General features: G+C 41.5%; 1 protein-coding gene across 11 annotated transcripts in view; it reads right to left on the bottom strand.

The window, feature by feature from the left end:
* Positions 1-21264, bottom strand: part of RAPGEF2 (Rap guanine nucleotide exchange factor 2) — a 295940-nt gene extending 274676 nt beyond the window's left edge. For all 11 annotated transcript variants that reach the window (XM_019534546.1, XM_019534555.1, XM_019534550.1 and 8 more), the window contains exon 1: positions 21182-21264. In XM_019534546.1, coding sequence (XP_019390091.1) covers positions 21182-21250 — 69 coding nt within the window. In that variant the 5' untranslated portion in view covers positions 21251-21264. The remainder of the gene's footprint in view (positions 1-21181) is intronic.
* Positions 21265-21270: the final 6 nt, after the last annotated feature.

Genomic DNA, 21270 nt, shown 5'->3' with positions numbered 1-21270 from the left:
TGCCCTCACATCCTCCCACCAGCCACTTGCACACCAGACCACAGTTTTTCCCCACTGTACTGGCCCAGCTGCTGCCACCACTGCTCCCCTCAGGCTGCAGCTCTATCCTACAGGGGAAGTGGAGCGGCAGGCAGCATGAGAGTTCTGAGGGGAGCAGTGGTGGTGTCAGACAGGCCATGGCAGCAGGGTAGAGCTGCAGCCTGGTGGCTCTCACCCATCCATTGCTCCTCACACTGATAGTGGTACAGCTAGCACAAAGTTCAGCAGTGGCAGCAGCAACAAGTCTTGCCCATGCCAGTAGCCAGACTGCAGGCCCATGCCTGCTGTAGGCACACAAATCTGAGGCAGGGGTGGGAGGGGCACATGCCCCCTCCCCCCCACACCCTCACTCAGCCCCACACCCTGGGAACAGGAGGGCAGCAAGTTAGAATGGAAGAGTACCAGCAGGGCACGGGGCATGGAGGGCTGTTTCCTACTTAAACTATTTACTGGGTTGGGACAGGCCATCCGTATTTACAAATGGGTCCTGGTATAACAGAGGTTGAGAAGCACTGATCTAAGGCATATAGTTTTGTCAAACAACAGCAGAAAGAAGGAAAAGTCTGACAGCTTTCAATACTGCTATTCATGACTTTGTAGGCAGCAATGAATCTGAAGAAACATGTCTCATTACATACAGCTGCTACGGAAAACTATGCAGTGGTAAGGCCTCATTCACAAAAACCCAGGAGGATCTGAAACAGAGAGATTACAACCCTGAAGTTCTGGAATAAAGAGAAATGGACAAGTCTCACTCCACCAGCCAGAGACAATAATGTGTGTTAGGTAAGACATATACTACTTACAAGGTAATATGAAAAGCTAGAACCCCAAATAAATGTCCAGAGAAGACACTGTGATAGCTATCCCAACCTTTTCCTAGATAGACTACTAGCCTTTCTAGCAAGTCCATCCTCTCCTTTGCCCTTGCTCCCCCAATCTCTTGGATTTACCTAACCTATTATGCCAAAAGCCTGACCAAAACAATTTGACAAAAGTAACTTGAAAGAGGTGGGGGAAAAGAAAAAGAAAAAAAAAAAAAACCAAATGGTGAGTTAAACAATTCCCAGGGAGTCAAATCTGCTTTGTTCTCTACTTACTTTGAGAACATTTCATAGGTCTATCTGAATTGCTACTGTACCTAAATGTCTGTTCATTAACAGTGGCCTCTCCTATAATTTTTTTCATGACTCACTACTGCAGCATCCCAAGTTTTGCAAATGTAATATAACCAGGCTATTCACAATATCTTCTCCCAAACCCTAATAAAACTTCAAGCCAAACTGCAATGCAGATACCATCGGTCACACTGTCATCAAAACGGAATGTCGACTCATTCAAATTCCACAGCATGGACAGTTCTTCAGTAAACACTCCAGTGGATATTTTCATGGTCTATCATTGGATACAATAATCTCCAAAATAAGCCAACTAGATCTTCATGCCAAAACACATTTTTATACACTGCGTTGCTAAGATTTGTTTTTACAATTGTTTACATTCAGTGTTTATGAGCAAAAGCTACTTCTTTAAAGGCAAGTAAGCATTACTAGAAGTGCTAAAGTATCAGCAGAAGTACTTAAAATCGAACAGTCATCTTGAAATCTTTTTTCCCTTCATTTTACTGCATAAGCATACTTCTTCCTGCTCTTCCAACTGACTTCTCTTTGTTCTTCAGAGAATAGCTTCTACAAAGAAAATGTCCTAGAAACTCACCAAAGCACTACACATCTGCATATATAAATAATGCAAAATAATGCCTTAAATGTTTACCATAAAGCTTTCTAGTGAATAGCCTTTGAAAATTAACATGAGCCACACATAATTACTAAAAAGGGAAATTTTCAAAGGGGTTCACTGGGCAGCACCTACACAGAAAAAACTGTTCTCTTATCTAGTGTCAGGAGAGAAGAGTTGGGGAGCTTAATACTGGCAGGCAGATTCTAGATCTTGCCAGCATACCCATAGAACAAAATTTCTAGAGCCATTTGCTTGAGACTACAACAACTAGTATTAACAGCACTGTTTTTACAGTTATAAAAAAAAATAAAATAAAATAAAAAAAAAATATCACATTAATAGAGTATTAAAAGCACGCAACCAAAACTTGGGAAATGAAAGAATCTAGGTTCTCCAAGCAAAGATAATTCGGCTCCCTGATACACACAGCGAGTGATACAGTTTTAAATTATTTATATGACTAGGAATCTACCCAAAATTACGGAGGCAGGCAGTCAATTTTATGGGCAGATCATGGGGCCAGCCACCATTTTCACAGGCTTATGGTAGCAAGGCCTCCCCTATGCCTCTGACTGGCCAAGGGACCCCGGTGGCCCCACCCCATGCCACTGATTGGTCATATAAGAAAAAAAATGGTGTTATACCCTTTTTTACAATTGAGGCGTACACGTAAAGAGGGATTAAGACCAATATGTTGGATGCCCAGTTGTGTTACCTACGGATGATTTTTTTTTTTTTTAAATTACTTTTTTGTTTTTAAACAGTTCTTTGCATGATCAAAGCAGCCTTAATAGGCTTCAGTTGCAGTTAAGAGTACTTAGTAGTTTTCAAATCTGGCACCTTCAGCTTTGTTATAGGCACAGGAAACATGGCCCATTCTGAAAAGTGTAGTGCAAGTGAGTTTGCTAGAATACACAGGGAAATGGACAGAATTAAATTCCCTCAGGATAATATCTTCAACAGCCTGAGCTACGCAACTCTTGCATCTTCCTCTATTCTCCTTGCCTCCTTCAATATATACTTTCCGTCTTCTGTAACAAACAAGGCAGGGGCCAGACAAAAATTAAATTATACAATCCCAATTATTCCGCAGAGCTCAGTTCCTCCTAAGAGAGTTAGGAGTTCCCCAGAATAAAACAGACCATGATCATACATTTCAAAACACTATAGCATCACACACATCCCCAACGAGGCCCAAATTAAGATTGCAGAGAGCAATGCTTCTCCTACTGCTGGTGAAGTACAATACAAAAAAAGCAGCTTGTCTTTCATATCCCAGTTATGGTTTACAGGCTTAACAATTAAAAATAGGCATTTTTAGATCATTCACTCTTCCAAAGCAGATGAGACCTAAATGGTTTATGCAAAAAAAGTTGAAACATTACTGTGTATTACTGTGAGGCACCAATCTGACTGAAACAACAGTGACCATAAGCAAGCTACAAGATTATACAAAAGCAAACCATGTTCACTGTTGCAGGTAACATTCTGCTGACCACTGCTAAAACCTGTCCACACTTACAGTTAAGTCCACATTCAGTATTCACTCATCTGTCCAAAAGCAGTGGACAGATTTTCCAACAGACAAGGCCAATCATGGCTAGAAAGTTAAGAGAAATAGGATATTAAGGGGGAAGGGAAAGGACATTTTTAGTCTAACCTTTTAAACTTGGTTTTACCAACAATCTTCATTTTGGATTTTCATGGGTGATATCTTTTATTGGACCAACTGCATGGGACAGGCTTTGACAAACTTTCAAATGCAGCACACACTTCTTCAGATCACATTTTAGATCAACAGATGTAACACTTCCAAAGTGCTAGGGCTCAATCACCTTCTCCCTTAGACCTCAAACTCTGCATCCAGATAAACTGCACTTATCTATTGTACGCAAAGATAACTAAACAAGATAGCACTTGTAGCATCTGGATTTTTTCCACTGGATCTTGGGTGGGCCTCAATGGACATCAAACAGGAGCTCCAGTCTCCCATACAGTAAACATAAAATCAGGACCCTCTGCAAAAAACAGTAATAATAGAAGAACGAGACAGTAGCAAACTAGAGAAAGCAATATGCTTCAAGAGAAACCAGTCACACCACAGACAGCTCTCATTAAAAGAAAAAAACCCTCTTATGAATTTTTCAACAATAATCTAATCCTGACAACTGAAAATATCACAGAAGGGAAACAGGAAAGTGCCAAAGAAAATGGCAACACAAAGAATCTACTCTCCTCATGCAGTTGACACAGGAAAATAAAGTGACCAGAATTAGCCAGCCAGCCAGCCAGCCCCTTCCATGAGGGGAGTGATGAAAAATGAGGGCTTTTCTTTTTTCTCTCCTTTCTTCTGATAGAAGATTTATTCCCCACTGTCAGGGCTGGCACAGAGAAATGTTGGAAAATGTAGTCTTTTGAAAACAACAATGAACAAAAACACCATTCCTACCTCTAATGAATACCATACTACCATTTGGAGTCGATTCAAAAAAAAGACTGCACATACAAACCTAATAGCTAAGAAAAATTTCAGCTATGTTCAAAAAGGGATTGGTGAGCCTCTCTTGCATAAGCCTGCACATGACAATTATAACTAAATTCCAAATTAGTTTTCCTGATAGCAGCCTAAGTACATATATTGTACTTGCCTTAGGGTTATATCACATTTAGGAGACTTTCCAAAGTACAGAATGCAAAGAAAGGTCAGTTCTAAAAAAGTGCATACAGAAGCAAATATATGTATTTTAAAGTAAAGCAAGAAAATATATTTTCCTTTTTTGGTGGTTCTGTTTTTTAAATATGCTTTACAACATAGCAGAGCAATACAAGATGTATGCGACAGTTAAATAATCCAAATCGTAATTAAATGAAACAGTAAGGAATCTAGTCTCATTTTTGCCCTCCAAAAGGAAAAAGCTAAGCAATTCGTCAGCATTTTAAAATCATGGGTTATTATACAGTTATACAAGTCACTACATATAGTTTGAACTACTTCATAGAAATCATAGAAATTAAAGGCTGGAAGGGACCTCAAAAGATCATCATGTCCAACCCCCCTGCTTTGGGCAGTAATGCTGCTCAGATCAAATAACCCTAGCAAGGGTCTGTCCAGTCTCCTCTTGAAGATTTCCAAGGTTGGGGACTGCACCACTGCTGTGGAAGTTTATTCCAGATTCTGGTCACCCTCACTGTAAAGAAGTTCTTCCTTGCATCCAACCTGAAACCATCCTCTAACAGTTTATGACCATATTTGTTCATATTTATTCACTATGGATGGAAACACATGGAAATACATAAAATACCAGGTTCTCCAGATGTTTTATTATGAAACATCTACTTCTAGTTTGTAATCCAGTATAGAGGAATTTGGGGGGTATTTTTGAGGCGGAAGTGGTTGGGAGGGGGGAAGAGAGACCCTTCTCCCCAACTCAAAAATGCTACTGAGTAAAAATATATCAGAAACTACTGCAGCCAGTTGAGAATGTCAACAGCCCTGGCAGGCAGGATAGAGTGACACCTGGAAGGGGGGGGGGGAGCCAGGGAGCTCTCTCTCAAAAGAGGAAACACTAAATTAATCCTTCAAGCTAAAATAAAGAGTACAGCCTTCACATTTTTACTACAAGAAACAACTCTCTGATGTAGGCAGAGAGGCAAAGAGAGGATTTCAGTACAATACAAAGCCTGTCCTACCTTTGGTGAACATTTCCATTTCCTGATACTGCAAAGACAAAAGTTTGTGCTTCCACATGGAGCAGAAATCATTTAGAACCAAGAATTTAAAAACACATGCAACTTAGGAACTTGTGAAGAGAAGAACATGGAGTGTTCTTTAAAAAAAAAAAAGAAATCTCATTGAGTTACCTTAGCGAGATACACAGAGAAAAAGTAAGTTTGGCTTTCACCATCCACAACATTGCAGTTATAGTCAGTATTTCCTCATTATAACCTGAATTGTTTAAGAAAGCTAATGGAAAAATATTTCAGCATTGGCAGCTAACCTGATCCTATCACATGCCGAAATCAAAAGGGAACTTACGGTAGCTTCCTATAAACCATCCATATACTTTTAACAATATAATTCAGTTTGTTAAGAGTCTACAAGCACATGCCAGAATGATCTGTCTAACAAAAGCTTAATAGTTATCCCAGCACCTCCCAACAACAGTATAACTCCCCTTGTTATACCAAGAGAGGTTTTTATTCATTGTGGACAGTTCAAGTTAGTTCTGGACTGCATTTTAACAAATGCAGAACATTAAACCTGACTGGCCAACATTTGGCTAGTAGACAAATGCTGATGAACCAGACCTAAAGATAATCTTCAGGGTTCAAGTCAATGTAAACATGATGAAGATAATGTTAACTAACTTAATACCATTTTAATAAAAAATTTTGAAACTGCATACCACTTAAAAATGAAAACTTACATCCCCTTGCAAAGTAATGTTTCAACTTTTTTTGCATAAACCATTTAGGTCTCATCTGCTTTGGAAGAGTGAATGATCTAAAAATGCCTATTTTTAATTGTTAAGCCTGTAAACCATAACTGGGATATGAAAGACAAGCTGCTTTTTTTGTATTGTACTTCACCAGCAGTAGGAGAAGCATTGCTCTCTGCAATCTTAATTTGGGCCTCGTTGGGGATGTGTGTAATGCTATAGTGTTTTGAAATGTATGTGATAAAACAGTGTTTCATTTCAGAGGGAAAAAACAAAACAAAACACAATCTTGAAAAACGTGGATTTTCTCTTTTAAAAGGAGAAAAACCTCAGGAAATCTGTGGTTTCCCCTTATGTGCTGGCAAAGTTCCTGGCTGCAAGTAGCTGCTTGGGACTGGGGGGACCAGGATGAGGGTGATCAGAGGCAAGGGGACACATCTGCAGCTCCTTGCAGGAAGGTCTACAGGGGGGGACATATGCAATGCATGGGGGGGTCATTTGTATAGGTGATGCATGGGGAAGCAGGAGGCAGTATAGGCAATGTGTCAGGTATACGCATTACTGGGCACGTGCTCCCCCCCAGATTTCTGCACCCACAGAGGGGCACAGAGCTGCAACCTAGCTGGATTGGCATCAAGCAGGAGCCACCTCTGTGGCCCAGTGGGTGAGACCTGGTGCAGGGTAGCAGAGTGGGGTGGAGCAGCTGGCTCAATGCTACTGCCACCCCAGCCAGTGAGAGCACCAAACCACCATGGTCATCAAGGTGAAGCAACCCTTGACCACCTAGCAGTAGTGGGGATCACAACTCTACACTGCCACACCACCTCACCTTGGCAGCTGTGGCGGGAGCGATGTGAAGCTATGCCCCACCACCACTGCCAGACAGGCAGGCAATGCCTCATGTGGGTGGCCATGGCAGCATAGCCATCCCTCCCACACCAGGTCCCACCCACTGGGTCATGGAGGAAGTGCCTGCCTGGTGCTGGTCTAACCAGGCTGCAGCCCATGCCCCGCTGTGGCTGCACAAATCGGGGGGGTGGGGAAGGGAGGGAAGGAAGGACATACCACTCCAATGCCCCACCCAACACATTGCCTATGCCCACACCCCACCTTCCCCACACATATCCCCACTTTAGATTGGACATCAGGGCAAAAAACATCTTGACTATTAGAACAACGAGGTAGTGGAATAAACTGTCTAGGAAAGCTGTAGACTCTCCATCACTGAAAGCTTTCAAGAAGAGATTCAAAAGGTATTGGTCAAGGATGATCTAGACAGAGCTATGCCTATGTTATATTAAAGGAATTCCCCATGCTTCTGGGCTTTGCTGGTTACCATATGGGGCTGGGGTGGAAATTTATTCAATTCCCACTGCTATGTTTGTCAGGAGTTTTTTGTTAAGCCTTCCTCAGAGTCATTGGGGGTCAGCTACAGTCATGCCTAGGGATTTTGATTAAGATGTGCCAATTCTTCTGCTAGGACTTCAACCTGGAAGTTTCTGGCTAGATGGTCTTGCAGGCCAGATGACATGGCCCCTCATACAAGATCATTCTGGCATAGGGGGGTTGCTCCATGGCTGGAGCTAGCACACCAAATCACACCCACAAACCAACCCCATGTGACAATAGGGACAGAAAGTTGAACACCAGTGGTCTAAACCACACCAGACAACAATTAGTAAATGACTGTAGGAAGTACCTGGAGACAGAAACTTAGCTACCCTCTTACACAAAAAAGCACCCTCTTCAAGATACCATGAAGCTAAAAAGACCACTGAGTTTCATGCCTATGTTATGTATTTATCAGTCTTTAGCACAGTCAGTTCAACACAGACCATACAAACTGGACTTGCAGTCTCTTAGCACATCTACCAGAAAACAGAATTAGTGGGTTAGTGGTCTGTAAAATGCCTCTAAACAATGTCAAATGCGTCTCACACGGAGTCTTGAAACTGCATTGCCTACTACTTACTTCAGGTATAATTTAAGCTAGTTCATTCATACAGCTGATTGACTGTTCATTTCCGCCTTAGCAGGGAATATGTTCACTAAACCACTTACCAGCTCATCCAGCAAAAAGGGATTTACCAAAGTACCAGTAAATCAGACCACTTGACCAATGTCTGTAGCAAGTCTACGTGAAAAGCCTTACATTTATGGCTTGTATATAATTTCATCATTTAATGACATTTATGCTCTATTGGTGTAACTGAAAAGCCTGGTTTAAAAAAGAAAGAAAAGAAAATTTCAACTGCCTTGTGAAATGTGTCAGACTGACAGCTTTGAAGACCAGAATCACGGGCTGCTTACAGATGTGAGGGGGAGGGGAAAAGGGTGTTTCACTGTCAGCTCTGCACACCCCATGCACCAAGCACAGTGCATGCTCAATAGAGGCATCCCATTAGTTTGACCCGGTTTGTCCAACGTCTGTACAGATCAGGTGCTTCAGCGGGGCTTCTTGGCACTTCATCTAAGGCTGATTCAATCAAGTGCACTTTCTCTTTCAGTAAAGGGCTGTTTTTTTGTTTAGTTCCCTGCCCCCTCATGTCTATCAACACCCATGGTTTACAGACTCTAAATATAGGAAGGACCACTATGATCATCTAATCCAGGGGTGCGCAATGTGCAGCACAAGTACTGTAAGCAGCCACTGTATGTGGTACACAACAGATAAGAGAGGGGACAGGCAGCAGCTGGGGCAAGAAGCAAGATGTAGAGGAGACTGAGCAAGAAGCACAATAGGGACCAGAAAGCAGAGCAGCATACTGGACAAAGAAAGAATATCAAAATAGCACCCAGGGTTGCGTCGGGCTACTTTGTGACACATTTGCCAAAAAAGTTTGGGCCCCACTAATCTAATCCAATGTCCTCTATATACAGGCCATGGAAGAGAAGAGAAACTGCATGTCACTCAGTGGACTCAGCCACTCCAGGTGAGTGGGAAGCAGAACACATTCCCTTCACAATCCCACTTGTGGCTTCACGGAGATACAAACTGTTAGCAGTCTGAGTCAGCCAGTAAGGGCTGCCCTGTGCACTGCTACCATCCTGTCTCCAAGAGGACTGATGGAGCCTGCAGAGCACAGTGAGATGCAGGCATAGGGCCCCCCACAGCTGCATAACATCAGTACCACAAGCTCTTTGCTCCTCAAGACTGCATCCAAATGTCTGTTCAGGCTAGGGGTGCACCAATAAAGATTTTCTTGGCCAATCCCGATAGCTGATTATTAAGCAACCATATCTGGCCAATCCAATAAGTGATATTTAGTAATAACATAAGGCATTTTAAACTAATGACATAAACTAACCTTTTTATTTTGCACTTCCATTATTAGTCCTTATCATTTTTATCTTCTAACTTACAGTCTTATCATTAACTTCTGTTTTGTGTCCTTTAAGAATTGGTCATTTTTACGGTTTATCATTATTTTTATAACTCCTTTTAACTCAGATGGGGCAGAGGAGGTGCCTGAATTTTTTCCATGTACTTGGAATTGTGGCCTCTTGGACTTAAAGTAAGACATCCTTGAACAACTGCCAGTTTTCATTAAAACTTCCCACTTCTAAATTTAGTGTTTCTAGTTAGTCATCTCAACAACAGTTCTTAACTCTGGGAAACCAGGCCTTTTAAAAATGTAAAGTAAACACTTAAATCATGCTATGCTCTATGTAGTTAAAGTAAATCTAACCAGATCACAATCACTGCTACCTAAACTAGACATCTGTCAATTAATTTTCCCTCATCTGTCACAATGAGTTTCAGCACTGAGATACCCTATAATAGGTACAGGACTTTCTCTATTAAGTAAACATCTATTACTTTTAGAAACAAAGAAGTTTTGTTTCTGGCCATGCCAGATGTCCAGCAAATGTTCCCAGGCTGAAGTTACTTCTAAGACTTTCTTCCTAAACATTACAGGTAGATGCTTATGGGACAGTTAGTCCTGTATCAATAAGATTAGCTGGTGTGTACCAGATGCCTATCAGCAATTTTTCTGTTACTATACCAGTTAGAACTTTAATCCACACACAAAAGAGAATCTGTGGTTCCAGGTCATCTATGACTAGCATATAATGAGCCTCTAATGAGTAGCATCACCCACAACTACCCTATACAGCAATTCCCAGTCTGTGGTACGCTTACCACCACTGATACGCAGACAGCCTGTCAGTGGTACGCATTAACAGATTTATTTTAAATTACTTTACATGACAAAAAATTTACCGGTGGTACTTACGATTGAACTGAAAAATTTGCGGGTGGTACCCAAGGCTGTATCATTTTAGGTTGGTGGTACACAATCTGTCAGAGTTTGGGAATCGCCATCAGACATTTCCCCACTCAGTTTCAATAATGGTAAATGTACAATATTTCTTCTCATACGCGAGTACCTCCAACTCCTTGCTTATTACTTTGGGTCCAAGCATTTGTTTACAGACAACTAAGTATGTTAGATTGGCTTACATACTTGTATATCGTACCATATTTGCCCCACCTTGACCCTTTTCCTTGAAATTAGTTTAAACGGCATCCTAAGAATTTAGATTTTAGCCTGTGTAGGAATTGGAGATCAAGGATGCCCTGATCCCAGCTCAGTAGAATCTGAGTTGATGCTAGTCAAATTTAAAATTTCCAACTCAAATGGCACAAGACAGGGGTCAGCAGCAACAAGCTGGATCTGGCCTGCAGAGCTTGAGTTTCAGAAGTAATTGGTTGCGGAGGTGGAGGAGAGGGTGGGGGGAAGAAAGATGACATGCCGCCACCCAGGCAGCTAAGCTGCTGGGAACTTTCCTGTGCCATGCCACATATTGATGGTGCAGAGAAGTGGCGGCATGGAAGAGAAACAGCAGCAGTCTGCCACAAACCCAAGATGACCACCAGGAAGCCTTGCAAATGGCTGGCATAAAAGATTAAGGAGGCAATGGTCACAACCTTATGATTAAAGACAGAACTTTAATTCCATTATGAAAATACATACCCTTGACTTTTTAAAAAACACTCCCTATTACCCTTAATTTGAATAATTCATGTCTCACCTAGCGGGGGGAATGGGGGGGTTGTTTTTAATTACTGCTTCCAAAAGAGGAGGTATAAAACCAGAAGTGACAGAACCCCCAGTTTCCACACCGTAAAAAGTTTTGAATAATTTATCAGCTATTTACTGCGTTAGTTTATTGCAACTTTTGGAAGATTTGCAAATGTACACAAATTTGTATACATCTACAATCAGAATTGTTGTTTAAGATTTTTTAAATATTTACAATTTTCAGCAGAGGAACCCACATACTAACAAACAAACAACCATTCTGCAGTGTATAAGCTTTAATTTAGTTTAAACGGACAGCCTTTCTACCAGGAAGATGAGAAACAAACCTAAATTCAAAGTGAGGTGGTTACGTTAATGTCACGGATCCACCCCAAAAATGAGCTGCATGCTGGGGTTTTCTACCAAATTAATTTTACTCCTGTAGTATGCACTCTTTGTCTCTAGCTAGTGTGAACCTGTGCTCAGTTATGCAATTTTTACAACTATAAGTATCACAGGATTTGATGCGTTTGTGATTTCGCCCTATAAGTGTAAAAAACCAAAATAAAAACACAAACAAAAACCAAAAGGTATTTAGCACACACCCAGGAGTCATCCAGTTGGTATGCATCTTAAGACAGGCAAAGTGGTGATGATAGGTGCTCACGAAACAATACTCAATTCCATTCACAGAAGGTCATGTTTGCTCCCTGTACAGATTAAAACAATAGCTAACTAAATGGGCCTAAAAAAGCTTTTGGAAAGGAGAGTGGCATGCCTTCAGTCACTACCACCTGGTGAAGAGGGAAAGTTCATTTGCATAATATTCATTAGCCCAAGAAACAAGAGAGAGATTTGGAAAGTATAAAGGCTAGTGCCTGAAGAGGGAGAGGTCTTCAGGAAATCCCTTGAGAAGAGGGAATGCATTCTGGCCTGTTTCTGAGCTAGTAAAAAGACTAGCAAGCCTGGGAAATTCAGTTAGACCTCAAGAAGGGCAAGCTAAGGGGGTCTGGCAGGATGAAAAGGCACCTGCAGAGAAACCACTGAACAAGAGGGATTATCCTGATGCTGTTTCTAGATACAAGCAGCATCTCAAACTCTAGTTACTTTTGCCTGTACGATTCATCTTTTGTGTAATAAAACCTTTTCTCTGCTCTGCCTTATTGATCGTCTGGCAAACATGATCACAAAACAATTGGTGCTTCTGGCATTCCTCTTCCTCAAAAAGGGAGATGTTCTCTCGTCTCTGTAAACCCAAGGCAATAACCCCAAAGAGTAGCAGCGTTTCCCCCACTGGAGCTGTGAGGGTCTGGTGTGTGGCAAAGAAGATAAGCTTGGTGAGGGGTGAGGAGCAAGAGCAAGATGTAATCTATCCCCCTAAGACATACAGCAGAACAGAGGTGAGAAGCTGGGGTTCTGAGGCTACCCTAACATCTTAGCAGTACAGGATCCATCATAGTCAGACTTTCTGAAATTGTTCACAAGGCCTAGTAACATGCTTGAGAGTTTTACTAGGTTAAGTAAAAAGAATCATCTTCCATTTGTTACTTGGATGATATCACAATGCAACATTACAGAAAAAAAAAAACCTTACATTATGGGATTATCACTTTGTGCTTTCACTATATTTGAGACAGAGAGAACACGAGTGAGCACATGTTAAATTTTTACATATTTCTGCTTCTTTCAAAGTCAGCCTCTGTACCCTTACCTTCAATGGTTAAAAATTTTTCGACAAGATTTAAAACAACTAACAAAATTCCTCTTCAGCTAATATTTTACCAGAATAGAGATCTTCTTTCTATGGAAAACAGAGTTTCTATAGAAAACTGCAATCAAGAAGAATATTTATAAATAACTGTTTTGATGATTTTACGTCCTAGATATCCAAAAACAGAAGTCAGATGCATTACAAGAAAAAAATTCTTGCTAAAAGTAATGCCACATTCTTTTTGTGACTGCTCATTATACACGTGACCGTTTTAATAGCAACCAGAGTTGAATTTTAATTTAGAAAAAACATGAGTTCTGTAAATCCAATCATCATGACCGAATCCTATCAACTCAGTCAGTATCATCTGCCAGTAATTCACCTGAGCAGGCAGGCTTTAGAAGTCCCGGAATTTGAGAACAGTAGCTATTGTCAGCCTATTATCAAATCAAGTGAACTAGTTTAATGTAAACTACCTTTTTTTAAAGATGATTTAAAGCTATTTTTAAGCAGATAATACACTTCCTAGAGAAACATTTGCTAGGACAGCTTACTTACCAATAGAATGCTAGGTTTCACATACAAGAGGCAGCAGAGAGAAATGGAGATATTCATTTACAAATACAGTTGCAGCAAGCATCATGACATTTACAACTTTGAAACTGTAATTTCACTCCTAGTGAGCAAAAACCTCTAGGAATCACATTTTTAAAAAAGACCAAACTCCCCCCGCAACAATATAAAACTGCTGCCTCAGACCACTAGGAACAATGGCCACAAGCTAAGGGAGCATAGGTTTAGATTAGATATTAGGAAGAACTACTTCACTGCCAGGGTGGCCAGAGCCTGGAATAGGCTTCCCAGAGAGGTGGTGCTCTCAACTTCCCTGGAAATCTTCAAGAGAAGACTGGATAGGCACCTGCTGGGGTCTTATGACCCCTCCCACCCCCAATGCTCCTTCCTGCCCACGGCAGGGGGTCGGACTCGATGATCTGTCTAGGTCCTTTCCGACTCATTGATTCTATGACTAGCCTACCCATCAAACTGGAAAGTTCTGCCTACAACTGTTTCTTCACTAGAGCTGCAAGTGTGTTATTACACTCGGAATCTTGTTACTGAGAAATTGCAACTGCTGGTACAGCAGTAAACTTTTTTGTAACACATTTTTCCTCTCCTGCTCTATCATCATCCCCATCTTGTGTTCTCTTGCTTTCACTCATTTTTGTTTACATAATCCAATTGCTCACCCTGCCTACTCCCCTTGCACACCAGAAGGGTAAATCCTGCTTGGCAGGGAAAAAGGGTGTCCATTGGCAGTCCTGTCAGTAGACACACATGCTCCTACATCTGAACTGCACTTTAAGAAACAGTATACACAAAAAGCTTGAGCAAAGAGCTTGTTACTAGGCTACAAGCCCAATAAATACCAGCTGCTTGCTCCTGAGGCCAGAAGCATCAGCAGGAAAGGAAACCGGGCTTCAGAAAGTTCACTACTGTTAACTTTAATTGTCCAAGGGCACATCTACAGTACAGCTCAAATGCATGACTGCAGCTCAACTGGATGTGCCTGCTCTGACCAATATAAATCTCCCTGAAGTTACTGGTGGTGGCAGAAATATATTATGACAACACAAAGCACAGTATGGCTGCAAAATCCACCCAAAAAGTTCAGTAAAGATTCTGGTGGCTAACCCATACCGAATTCTGTGCTGCCATAGCTATGCTTTCTAGTAGCTGAGCTGAGCAGATATATCCCGAGATTGCAGACAGATCTATTCTGCTGTTATTTGTCTTCATCCTCAATTTATTTCTGCTGCTTTCTTGTTAAACTGAAATTTGCTGATGATACCAAGGACCCTTCAGACAGCAGTAAAGTCATCAACCAGTAGAGGGGTATAGTTTCACCTGATAGTTAATAACTAGTGCTGAAAATAAGGCCTCCACCCAGGTCAAGGAACTATACAGGCATTATTTAAAATTATCATAAGGGAGGAATGACACATCTAAACAGGCTACCATCCAGGATCTCATTTGCAGGATGCTTCATATCTGATCTAGTTCATCAGCAAAAGGATGCTTCTTCCTGCTGGCATTGGATTTATGACATCTGTGCCATTTCCACTTACCTCTTCCAATTCTCCTCCTTTAAAAAGGAAACTCTGAAGATATAAATTTCCACTTTTCACCCCAGCGGTACTTTCCAAATCCTCCTCCTGCACCTCTGACCTTACTGATCTGACCATCTTTCCCTCTCTCCCTCTTCTCACATTTAACCTCATATTCTCAAATCACAGTCTCATTGCTCACATATTCGTGTGTCATGAGTTGCAGCACTCCAATTTTTTTCATATCTGTAGCTTCTGCCATTCTAGACCTTTTCTCTGCTCTCTCCTCTGCTGACTCCTTTGCTGAACACTAGCCTCTATGCTATCCATCTTCTTGGTCTCTCTTTAAAGTCTATGCCCCAATAGGACAACAGACAGTAGAAAGCAGAACAGATAAAATAAGGTAAAAGGGGACCAGAGTGGCACTTGGGACTGTGTGAAACTAACATGTGGCACACCTGACTAAAAGCCTGGCGCATACTGTTCTACACTATCATACTTAGTCTTCTTGTAAATAGACTCTCAGACATAAATTTCTGATGTGATTTTCAGGAAGTCACCTAGACAGAACTCCGGTGGTATAAGTGGAACATACACTGCATCTATACAGTGTACTCTGTAAGTACATAGACTCAGCAGTGAAAAGGGCTACGTAACTTTTTGGAGCACTGCACTTACCAAAATTCAGCATACAAACACTCCCTTCTAAGCTTTCACACCTTCTTTCTCAAAGTGCCTTATTACCCTGCTAATAAGGATCTTGAAATCAACAGAATCTAGTCAGTTCAAGGCTGTTTCACAAGCCTTGAAACTGATAACTTCTACTCAGTTTCACAACTATACACTACTATCAATGAGTTCTTACACACTTAAATGGTTTATGAACGTAACCATTATGCAGATACGTGGAGTTGTCAATATATATGAAACAGAAAGAAAGGGGAAAGAAGGAACTGGGACCAATATTGTATTATGCAGTTTAACTGCACACACATCCAGCATCCAGAACACTGCTGCTCAAGTTGCCTAAGGTTTTCCTTCAATTCATGGCTGACAGTTGCTTCAGGTGGGAGAGGGGCTGAACATCATTCAGGTTGAAGTTTCCATGTTAATTTCTGATTTAAATATTTTTGGAGAAGAGAGAGAAAAAACAGCTACTGTTGCTATTTCTTCTGTACAATGAACTCTTTTTTGCTCCTGACAGGCTTTTAATACAGAGCTGAAATATGGCAAGGAGACGATGCAAAATGGAATTATGCCTACATACCCACATTCACACTGCTTTGCAATCCGTAGATGAATGACCACTATAATGCTGCTTTGCATTAACAGAACAGTTGCCACCTAGCAGTCCTTACATTTAGTCCTCCGCTTTAACTACTGATGCCTAAATCCCCACTAAAGAACCAAGAATCCTGATTCATAGTATATTGGTGTTCTCTAGCAAATAGCTGGCAGTAAATTATACAAAGCATGCATTGTGTCCCTCTGTAATGACTGGCATGAACAGAGGACAATGCTGCAGCATGTTACTAGTGCAAAAGAACCTAAAAACACAATTCAGGAAAATGTAATAGAATAATAGTGAACTATCATATTTGTTGTCTAAGCCAAGAGAACAAATGGGAAACACCAAACAGGTAGTGTTTTTCAGTCCTCTTCCAATGCATCTGCAACAGGTTTTGGAAATTCATTTTTTAAACATCTACATGACCTTAGGCTGTTAAATTCTGCTCTATATTGAGCCTGACTTAAATCACTTGCTTTCTACAATGGTGTTCTAGTGCAAATTGCTTGACAGTCAGTTGGTAATGAAATGCCAGGTCAAGAAGTGAACATTCATTTTTGCCCTCTGTTAATAAGAGAGTTCTCACAGAAAGTCTGTCAGCAGTTACCAACTAAAACAATGTGCTCTACTCCATAAACAGTGGAACTGGTGAACAAGTTGAATATCTAGTTGGAATAAATATAGGTACCTACTATAATTAAACCATTGTTCATCTCAAATACTTGCCAGAAGAGTAATTGCCAAACAACATCATCCTGTTTAGAGGTGCTTTGACATTAAGGGACATCACTGGTATGGAGCAAAGGGCAATTTCACAGCCCTGACCTTTCCACATAAAACATCTTCTAATATTATTATTTCTCTGCTATTTCAGAACTATTTCTCCCATGAACCAAACTGCTAAATTCCAGAAACTGCCCTAGCTTCTTGCGAGCAGATTTTTAAAAATATATTTCAAATAGGTTCTTCTCATAGCAGTAGTCATCTTATAACAAGAGGGAAAAAAATAAGTTTTCTATTAGACCACAACACACATCAATTCACAAAATGAACAGGTGAACGGGTAACAAAAATAAGTAAAGTTTTTGTTAAAAAGACACTCTTCACATTTATGTTGCAGCCGGCATAAAAATTGGTTTAATAGTTATGTTAAAAAAAAACAAAAAGCAAAAAACAGAAAGACCTGAAACCATGAAGCTAATATAAAAAGGATTTTGGAGGACAAAAAAAAAGTTATTTCATTACATAAAGCTTGGGGGCATAAAGCTGTTTGTAATCCATTAACATTTAGAAGTTACATTAACTTCCTAGTTAAGCTTCAAAGAAAACATAAGCAGTTTAATAAAGCAATTCCAAAAAGAAGAGTTCTGTTATATGACAGAACACATTGAATAATGCTAGTGTACAACTTTTGGCCATATGTGTTTTAGGTTTTATTATTTTCTGAGCTTCTTTGGGAACTACAGTACAACGCTCCATTGACTAAAATAGTTTGGGCAGGCTTTGTATACCCACTAATATGTAAACAAGGACACGCCAAAGCAATATGAAGCCAAAGAAGATTTTTCTGCAGTGATTTCAGAGTGCTCCAAGATGAGGCTTTAAAATCCATCCAAATTACAAAAGGACTTTTACACTAAGGAAAAAGTTCAAGAAAAGTTTCATTCTCTCTTGCTCTCTCCAATTTAATCTCTTCAAGGGTTATTAATATTATGCATCCAAATGTTGGCTTGCTGACCTCCAGTCATTCCTCTATTCTTATCCGACCCTGCAATGAAATCATTATGCTAAATTTGCAACATGACAAACTAGTGCAAGACACTAATGTCAAATGCAGAATTACAGATCTCATTGAAGCAGCAGCTGCAGCATGGTACAAAGAGAACAGATATTGGTTGAAAAAGGTATATTCAATGAGTGAGGCAGACAAGTCAAGGCGGTTAAAAATCATCATACTTTTAAAAAGAAATGGCAATAAACAAGGCTTTGATGATTTGATAAAAATGCAACTTTCTTGATTTCTTTTTCTTTGCAGTTGTCAAACAAAACTTAAAGATGCTTACGTACAAACATACCGTTTGCATGAAGATTCAACTGAAATAATTCCTTTTTGTTCCCTCAAAAAATCCATACACACATTTTGTGGGGGTTTTTAGTATCTCAATACATTTGCTTCAGAAAACACATCAAAGGAGAAGGAAGGAATGTACTTTCAACATGGAAGTATTTGAGGGCACTACTATTTGTCCACCACCTAAATCTCAAGTAATTACTGACATTCTGAAAAAGGTGTAAAGGAATTCTCCTCTTCTGAACAGGAGGCCCATTTGATCACCAGCCTCAAATACTTCCAGTGCTGACAACACATATGTACTGACAACACATTTCCCACATATTCGATCTTATTTAATTTATTAAGATATTTTGGCCAGAGGCAGCCTTGGGGATTTAGGGCTGCATTCTGTGGAGATGACCACAGCAGGCTTTCAGTCTGCTGATACATTCAGCTTTGCAGTGCTAATGCAGTCCTAGCGTTCCTGATTTAGCCTCCTGCCCTGCGTTCTGCGTACCAGTTAGATCCCTGCATTTAAGCTAATTTCTTTGCTGCATCGTTTCTAACTTCTTTTTTTTTTAAAGATTTGGCAGGGACACAGGAAAGTTTAACAGTTTGCTTCATTTGGCAGAACCTACAGCTGTCACAGTAGAAGTCCTGTCTCTCGTAGCCTTGTCTGACGGCGCATGACCCGATTGACTGGTTTCTGAGCAACTGCCAGTCTCCCCGCTGCTGACCAACTGACAGCCTTTTGATAATCTTCTCCAAGATCTGACAGCGTCAGACTCCCATTACGGGAATTTAAGCTTCTCTAAGTATGAGAGCTCTTACTACACGTTTACAAATAGTAGCTTTCGCCGATAATAGCATTCTCTTTAATTTTAAGCATAAGTAACTGACTCTGAAGTGAAGGCTTTCATAGCAGCTCCAACATCTGAAACAAGTAATCAACATTCAAAAAGGAAGGTCAAGCAAGGACACAGGAGCAACTTTAACACAGCTGAAATAAAATACGATCTAGAATGAGTGGAGGGAAAATTAGTTCACTTCTCTCTGCTCCCTCCTCTCCCCACAAAAAATTAGGGTACCACTTCAAAATGTAATGATATGTCTCTGTACTTTTCCACAGGCAATTTCACTTTGCCATATGTATTCCCTGAGATCAGGATAAAACACAGCATTACCAAAATAACTTCACTGAAGTAGGAGGAAGGATTTCTAGATCCAACTTACTTTGAAGTTTTCTTCGCCCCCATTTTGAAATACCAACAGCCAACCAGAACCTTGCCAAAATCAGGAGTAACCATGGTAATGAAAAATAAAGCTTCTTGCTAAAACCAGGCCATGCCGAGTTGTCAGAGAAACGGGACCAATCTTTAGAATTAGGACAGATGGCACTACTACAACTGTAACAAGCAGAGTAACTCCTTGAATCATTAGCTATTGAGCTGCAGCTTGACCTGGGGATCCATATAAAGGGTATTTGTCTTTAAACAGTTGGCAGCAACAGCCCCTCTAGCCAGTCTCTTCTGCAGAGCATAAGACACTCTATCACTTAACAAGCCTTCCCCTCCACCAAAGAAACAAAATAGAAATACAGAAACATTTTGACATTTTGTTGCTCTCCAACCTCAGATCCATTGTTTCTAAAGCTCTGATGGTTCTTAATCCTGCACACACGCACACACACGCACGCACGCGCAACACTGCTGGCTGTGCTTTGAGGTGGTCCTCTGCAAGGGGTTGGACTGTGTGTGATCTCCTGAAGTCCCTTCCAACCCTCATTTTCTATGATTCTAGGAACCTTCTACTTATCCCGCAACCAAAACTCCCCCAGATGAGCCTGAGGCACATATTTAAAAATACAGAAAAAAAGAATCTTTTTGTTTTTAAGTGTGTAGAACTTCACCCTACTTCTCAGGTGGCAGCAACTGTCCCCCCCCAAAAAAAAGCAAAAAACCCTTCAACTTCACTAGAAAGTCACAGGATAGGAACTGTTTTAGAGAGTCAAGTAGAGGCGCCAAGTTAAATTCCATTTCTGAATGGGACGCCCGGAGAGGAAGGAAAGGAACCTGAACTCGGCTTCGGGGCAGTCTTAGACACCCTGGCACCAGCCTGCGAGACCGGGGTAGGAAAAAGAGACACCAAAAGCACTGCTTTGTGCCAACTAGGTACCCACAAATTCCATCTGGCAAGGGTATATATACAAAAAACACCCCCTAGTCAAAGCAGGAAGGCTGGACTCCATGATCCTTCAAGGTCCCTTCCAGCCCTGAATGTCTATGATTTGATTTCTTATGATATAAAAAAAAAAGAAACACCCATTCACATGGGTGACATGGAAACACTACCCGGGGTGCTGGAGCAAAGGCAAACTGCCCGCCCTGCCATGCTGGGGTGTCCTTTTAGACAAACCACACGCAGGCACTCACTCGCTCCTTGACCCAGGACACGACACCATTTCAGGGGAGCTCTAGAGAGCACAGCGACAATGTTTCACACAAGCAGGACAGTGGACTGCGGTGGGTGGGTGCCGTGCCAGGGCTGAGGGTAGGGGAGGGTGCCATGCCAGAGCGGAGGGCAGGGTGCCGGGTGCGTGCCGTGCCAGGGCGGAGGGCAGTCTCGCAGGGCGGTGCAGGGCACGGCCGGGACAGAGCTGCCCTTGCCCCGGGCGGGGGTGACCCCTGGCCCCCCGGACGTCCCCCCAGCGCCGCTTCCCGAGACGGCGGCGGACAAAGCGGTGCCGCCCGCGCGGCGGAGGCGCAGGCCGGAGAGGTACCTGGGCGCTCCTCTCGGCCGGGTTCTTCATCACCGCCTGGCGGAAGCTGTTATCCACGTAGGAGGCCATGGCGCGGCGGCGGCTCGAGC

This window comes from Crocodylus porosus, unplaced genomic scaffold, assembly GCF_001723895.1.
Source record: "Crocodylus porosus isolate Cpor-Errol unplaced genomic scaffold, CroPor_comp1, whole genome shotgun sequence".
NCBI lineage: Eukaryota > Metazoa > Chordata > Crocodylia > Crocodylidae > Crocodylus > Crocodylus porosus.
The sequence above is the reverse complement of the archived record's forward strand: the minus strand, read 5'-3'. Positions and strand labels throughout refer to the sequence as shown.